General features: G+C 38.3%; 1 protein-coding gene across 2 annotated transcripts; it reads right to left on the bottom strand.

The window, feature by feature from the left end:
* Positions 1-657: 657 nt before the first annotated feature.
* Positions 658-6,984, bottom strand: LOC113827456 (transcription termination factor 5, mitochondrial). 2 transcript variants are annotated; one of them, XM_070122655.1, is made up of 9 exons: positions 6,913-6,984; positions 4,664-4,771; positions 4,359-4,527; positions 4,024-4,121; positions 3,107-3,240; positions 2,637-2,802; positions 2,187-2,354; positions 1,505-1,690; positions 658-1,289 (listed from the first exon to the last, which is right to left on the bottom strand). In XM_070122655.1, the coding sequence occupies exons 1-9, from the start codon at positions 6,967-6,969 to the stop codon at positions 696-698; spliced, it is 1,680 nt and encodes a 559-aa protein (XP_069978756.1). In that variant the 5' UTR covers positions 6,970-6,984; the 3' UTR covers positions 658-695. The 2 variants fall into 2 exon arrangements, with proteins under 2 accessions (XP_069978756.1, XP_069978758.1); XM_070122657.1 differs by lacking the exon at positions 6,913-6,984 and adding an exon at positions 5,469-6,772.
* Positions 6,985-7,231: the final 247 nt, after the last annotated feature.

The raw sequence follows: 7,231 nt of genomic DNA, 5'->3' as shown, positions 1-7,231 counted from the left end.
TACTCTTAATATTATAGTCTCCTTTGACTGCTTGATGCAATTATAGGAAACTAAAAGACTATAACTTTGCAAACAATGGAACTACATTCTCAGCAGATATTTGATCCTGTGGCTACATCTCCCAAAAGATTTTCTTTTTCTTTTACTCTCTACAGTACACCAAATATGCTTGGGTCATGGCACAAGCACAAACAAATGAGGATTGCTTACAGGCAGATGTGCGAGAATGAGAAAGAGAAATAGAGAGATGGAGAAAGACAGTGAATGAGGAAGAGAGAAAGAGAGAGAGAGAGAGAGAGTGATCATATCAATGAAAATTATTGCAAGTGAGAATCTATGCCTTTCTCCTTTGCTCAGATCTTTTGTGTGGTGTGTGTGTGTGTGTGTGTGTGTGTGTGTGTGTGTGTGTGTGTGTGTGTGTGTGTGTGTGTGTGTGTGTGTGTGTGTGTGTGTGTGTGTGTGTGTGTGTGTGTGTGTGTGTGCGCGCACGTGTGTGTGTGTGTGCATGTGTGTGTGTACACACGTGCGTGTGAGTGCCTGAGCGCGTACGAGACAGATGCAACATGATGGGTGCAATGCATTTGAATAAATTGTTTGTATAGTTCAGTTGGCTCCACTCTCATAAAAGTGCTCAACATGGAGAAGAAAAGACAAAGCCAATGTAAATATAATACTTTACTATCATAAATTCTCTGTTACAATCTGTAGGATGAATTTTTCACTATAAAATAGAGTAGCAGTTGCAAGGCATTTGGGTTGCCTTTGAACTCCAAGTAAGGCTGTGCTTCAGGTCGCTTTGCTAGGTGGGACAGCTGGTCACTCACCAACTCTGGGGGGTAAAGAACTACATCCAGGGCCACTAACACTTGCTCCTTTGTGAAGCCTTGTTCCAACAAGTGGTGGAGATTATTTTTAACATTTACGACAGTTGTTTGAGGTAGTTGTACTTTCAGCATATCTCGAATCTTGCTCGATTTTACTTGAAAACTTCTTGCCAAAAATGTGACAATGTCCCGTCTGTTTTGTTTCAATTCCCCTAGAGTGAGATAACGGTGGAATTGATCAGTGTCTCCAGACAATATATTTAGACTTGGCATGGATTTGACATCCTTTAGCTGGTGCAAGAGGTCCAAGCGAGATTTAATCTTTGTATTGTAGTATATTAGACGCAGAATACGTGGATGAGAGTGCAATGCCTCAAATTCTGGCACCTTCTGAAGGGTAGCTATGCGTTCTTGTATGGTTTCTGGATTCAGGGTACACACTTGTGGCAAAGTCAACACAGCACCCTAGAAACAGCAGCAGAATATTCTTTGATGATGACTAAATACAAACAAAAATACAATAATAGCAGAAATAATAAAAACATCAACTAAAAGCAGTATAAACATGAAAAAAAAGTGAATATGAAAAAATGTGATAATCAACAAGCACCTCACAGGAGTAGGAAAAAAAATTGTTTTGAATGCAACAAAAACCTAAACACAATGCTATCTAAACTCACCGGCTCCACTCCAAGATCTGTGAGGATCTTGCTGATGGTCAAGAGCTTGTAATAAGGAACATTAAGTAACCGAGGAGCTAGTGCAACTGCCTCCTTGGTGCTGGCCCCAGCAAGCTGTGTCACCTGCTCTGCTATCAGCCTTAGGTTGTGTGGACTCCCAGACAACAGGTAGCCATGCCGCAAAACCTGGCAATTTCAATGCGTTCAGTGTTACATTATATGTGGTTATATCAGTACACACACATACACAAATAAAAATATATATTCTTCCATAACCTGCACACTGTTTGTTTTATTATTATTTTCAGCAGATCAATGCAAGGGAAAGACTGACTAAATATAAATGAATGACACTGAAGCCAAATGCTGCATTGGGTAGTGTTAACATTTAAAAAAATGTAATCTCATGACCAGTCCTTGAAGTAGCAGTTTATGGATGAATTTTACATTTAAACAAATCAACTCTCCTTTTCCAATTGTCTTCTGAACCTACAAAACCAAACATTCCTAAAATTGCTATTGTCACTACTATGAGCACAACACTTGGCTAATTCTGCGAACATATTTAACTAATATTCTTACACACTTAATTTTGTTACAGTCATTTCGTAATGAAAAATAACCATGTAATGTTAACACGACACTATTGCATATGCATACTTAACTTTTTTACAAATATTACCTTACTGTTATTGATATTCCATTCATTGTTGAGAAGCTCAAACACTTCACACTGTAATCTCATGCTCTTCATTTTTGTGGGAGGATAAATATGACGAATCCTTTTGATGTCTTCTTCCTCACACTCTAAGCGCCACTGGAGATATATACTCGACAGCTGCTCATGAATCTGTCTCAGAAAAGCAATTGCAATATAAGGTAGGCATATGATGAATGACACAACCTCAACCTACAGATTCTATTTGTTTGCGCTTCCTCCGTATGCTAAGAATAGTTAGGGACCTTATAACTCATGGAATCACACAGGCACAAGATCAGCACTCAGGATCCTTAACCTGCAGAGCCACTGATCACAACTGTAATATACATAAATTTCTTAAAAACTTACACATCATGTCTATCAATCTGCTTTAATCTATCTTGTTGACAAATACATTTTAGTCACACTTACTTGGCCTAGAGTTAAGTTTGCAATTTTGCTAGGAAACTCAATGTTGTCGATGATTTCTTCTGGCACTTGCAGGGGCTTGAGGATATCCCACTTAGGGTCATAGTCATGAGGCAGAAGGCCATAGTCTTTGATGAGTTGGAATGTGCTTTTGTAGAATTTTTTAAACCTAGAAAAAGGTCTCCTATGAGATGCATATCAAAGTTTTTATTTTGTCTATCTGAAATTGTGTGTGGCAGGGTAAAAGCATTATCTGTGTAGGAAAAATTTCTACATATTTCTCGTTGTGCACTGAAACATGATTTTAAAGTCTCTTTCAAGTGTGCTGGTCAAATGCTTAAAAAAAAAGGGCTATCAAAGAGCATACAATATCAATTTCTTCTAAATTACCTGCTTTACCAATTCTGCTAAAACTTTTGATTGGTAGATAACTGTGCACATCAATTTTACAGGTCTTTCTCCAACTGTCTCACCTTTTAAAATGAGCAACCTTGAGATTAATAAGCCCTAATTCTTGGAGGATGGCTATCTGATGCTGAACCGTCAGAGGGCAGTAGTAAAGTAGTTGCAGATGACTTCGTACTTCTTCTGGCCTTAGGCCATTTTCCTGTAAATTTCAGGCAACACTTTAATCAACACCACATACATTACAAGCACAAGAAACCTTTCCTTTATTGATATCCTTCAGTACATGCATTACATTTTCACATTTGGAAAACAATTTCTTATTAGTACTTGTAAAAGGCTCTTCAGTAAAAAAATCTCAGCTTCCTCATAAATAATTTCTATCTTAAAATTGGAAAAAAAAAACTACAACAACAAAAAGAACACATGAGGGACCAGGAAAGAAATGAATTTGGTCAGAACATAACATCAGAATTATATACTTTTTATATGCAATACATACTTGTATAATTTCAGGATTCTGGCAGGTATAAGCTGATGAAATTTAAGACCTTTTTTAAGATCTAGGCCACTTGTCACTGAATACACACTTCCCCATAATTTGTAGGCCTACTTGTTGGGTCAGTGACCAAGATAAAGAATTCACCATGACATGATCTCTACACAGCCTCTTGGATAGATTGCATGCCTGAATTACATACTTTTGCATATGGCCCTTTAGTAAACAGTTCCGTCAATCAGCAAAGGTCAAGGTCTAATGTTGTTGACAAATGATTTCTGATTAGCCGCATAGCAAACCGCAAGAAAAGGCTCCATTTTTTAAAGACCTTTTAAGGCCTTAAATTTCCCCAAAAATTATTCATGACATTTCAAGACATTAAGGATGTGCAGGAACCCTGAATATATAAACATTGCCATATATTCACAAAAACTAATAATCATAAATATACAAGTATAAATACTGACATAACCAATATCTACTAACTTTAAGTGTTGACATATTCCTCGAGAGAATGAATGTATCACACTCTCCTAGTCTTGGGTCACCCTCAACTATTCTCTGGGCTTGTGATTTGCTCACCCCTGCAATAAAGGATCAAGACATGAATTAAAGTTCTTAAAGCATTGGCAGTCACTTTCAGTCATAAAAGTTGTACTAGCATAAGGAAAGAGCACATGATCAATGTACAGAAATAATGAATTAATCAATGAATAGATAAAGATTGTTAAATCAATATGCCCAAGGTAAAGAACAAAAACTGTTTTTCTCCTCTCATTCAATATCACATTTGACGCTATATATTCCTTCCCTCTCCTTACCAAAGAAATCTGCAAGAAGCTTGAATCTGGGAGGTGCCTTTGGGAAAGATACTGAGCTTGTGTTGTGCTTCCTTTGCACCCTGTCTGCCATAGGGCTAGCAAGAGTTGCCATCCATCTTCCTGGTGCTTGTAAGTGTATCCAACCAGAGTCAAAAGGAAAATTCAACATCTGAAAATGTTGACTTACTGAATGACTTGAAAAAAGATATAAAATAAAACAAAGTTATTCTTTCTCTGTGTCAATTAATATGTTTTGGATCACATACATTGAGGAGATATTATAAGCCAGTTGTAATTTGCCTTACCAACTTTCTCACGGATACTGGGTTGCTGTTTCTCCAATCTGTGCTACCTCTTCTAACACCACATATCTTAAGACTTTTCCAAACCATCAATAGCTGCATTGTTCTATTCTGTAAGACATGTGAAAAGGTTAGTAATAAATAATTGACAAAATATTAAAAGCAAGAAGTAAACACAATGTTATTGGAATAAAAATTCAAGGCCTGAGACAGAGAGTACAGTGAAATAAGGCTCTCATACTCCCAAAAATACACACACACATATATAAAAGGAAAAAAAATACAGAAAAAGAAATATATACACGTGACCTAAACATAAAAATATACACTCCTATAATTTTCTTTCTATTTCCTCATCACTGTACACATCAGGGTACAGGAACTGATCTTTAGATCTTAGCAATAACTAGCTTAGTCTACCCTGTATGTGTGTTTGTCTCCCTTTCGGTAATTTTTCAGAATATCTTCGCATATCCATATTGTGGAAAGCCTCCTATAAGCGACAATAGGGGAGGGCATGAAAGGTACCAGGGAAATTGCAGAGTCCCCAGCATTATACAATAAAGCGACTAATTCTGTGTATATTACTCATATATTATCCTGCAATTTCCAGTATTATTAGAAAAAGGCATCACCAAAGAATCAATGAAAACTAACCTTACAGCCTTGAAGATATTTAATTAATGATTGCTTTTCATTGAATAAACGTCCCGCAAATGAAAAAGAACAAATTTACTTAATTATCAAAAGAAATAAAAATAACATTGGAAAGAGGTGAGATTCACATGATTGCTGAGGGAATACTGACCAAATTCTCCACTGTGCATGCGCGGGGTCTGTCAAACCTATTCTGTTCCTATTATTTCACCTGTGGCCAGTGTCATGATTTCATTGTCCGATTGTCTGCCAGTTAATTTAAAAACCAATGGGGAAACAAGACATGAAGAAACAGTCAATGAATGAACATTAGCGAAAACAGAAACTATGAAATTCAACTTTCAAATCAGTCTCGCCATGGCTTCAGTATGTGTAGGGTATCGTATCATACCATACCGAGCTATAAAAAATTAGTTTGAAGACGATGAGGCTAGCTCGAAACTATTATGTCAATATGGAGTGCTACCTTCTGAAGTGCTTTGCGACTAGCTGTCACGACATCACTCATCCTCACGCAGACCTCTCCGACGCTCCCGCTCCTACAAGCCACTCCAATGATATGACGACCCTCATCCCGGCCCCCCCCACCATATAGGTATGTTGTAAGGTTTATTTTCACTGAAGTGAGTAGATGTACAGTACTTCACGTGCATACGAATGGCATGTGGAAGCAGCTGATGCCAACTCTGTCCGAAGCTCTCTCCTGCCGTGAATACATGGAGGATTCTTTGCATTCCTGGCTAGGGGTGGGATGGGGCGTAAGCCGGTCGCAGGGGGCACAGCGCCTTGCAGCCTTGCAGTGTGTAATTTTTGTACCTATGACTGACATGCGGGACTGCCCAGTGCTGAGTATGTCCGACGCTTTCTTCTGCCATGAATACATGGAGGATTCTTTGTTTTCCTGGCCAGGGGTTAGTGCCAGTAGGCCCCCTATGGGGGGGCTGTCGGGGGCACAGCCCCCTTTATTAGAAAATATAGTGATAATCAGTACCATGATTACAGCAGAGATCAAGAATTCTACACTGGACACATAATATCAAGAGTGGCACCATTCTGGTATGGAAAAGACATTCTAGCCATTTCCAATGTAAAAGAATACCAGATTCAACCGAACCAAAACAATAGAAATCAAACTAATCTAGTTTCATCCTGAGAAGCATTGGTGACGGCTTTTTCCAAATTTACCCAATTCCCTGGTACATTTCATGCCCTCTCCTACTATCAGGGCCAAGAATGTGGTGGTTTGAGGGAATTCCGCAACACAATTTTTCCATATATGTGTGCTGGTGGATGACAGGAATCCATTGATATCAAAATCGTCGCGATCGGGTATGCGAAGGTATTGTGAAAAAATTACCATGTCTGTCTGATAAATATACTCTTGGCTTTATTACGAAAGAAATGTAATGTCCACTCATTTTGCAACCGATTTTTTTCAGTATTACAATCAACTAAGCAATTTCTTATAAAAAAATCATTCTAATCATATCTCTTCAGTGCTTGTCGCTTGAATATTTAAACAATACAATTACTTTATCACCATTTGCAGCCACTGAAGAGTATCTAACATATGAAGCAAAGCCGGAATTACATACTGCGCTTCCTTGCTTGAAAATCTTATGTCTGAGGACGATAGCTCGCTTTCCCTTCATTTAATTCTAAGCTGGAAGAAAATATTCATGAAAAATATGGTGATTAGAATATGAATACACACACACACACACAAACACACAAACACACACACACACACACACACACACACACACACACACACACACACACACACACACACACACACACACACACACACACACACACACACACACACACACACACACACACACGCACGCACACACACACACACACACACACACACACACACACACACACACACACACACACACGCACATATAT

Source organism: Penaeus vannamei, chromosome 6, assembly GCF_042767895.1.
Source record: "Penaeus vannamei isolate JL-2024 chromosome 6, ASM4276789v1, whole genome shotgun sequence".
NCBI lineage: Eukaryota > Metazoa > Arthropoda > Malacostraca > Decapoda > Penaeidae > Penaeus > Penaeus vannamei.
The sequence above is the reverse complement of the archived record's forward strand: the minus strand, read 5'-3'. Positions and strand labels throughout refer to the sequence as shown.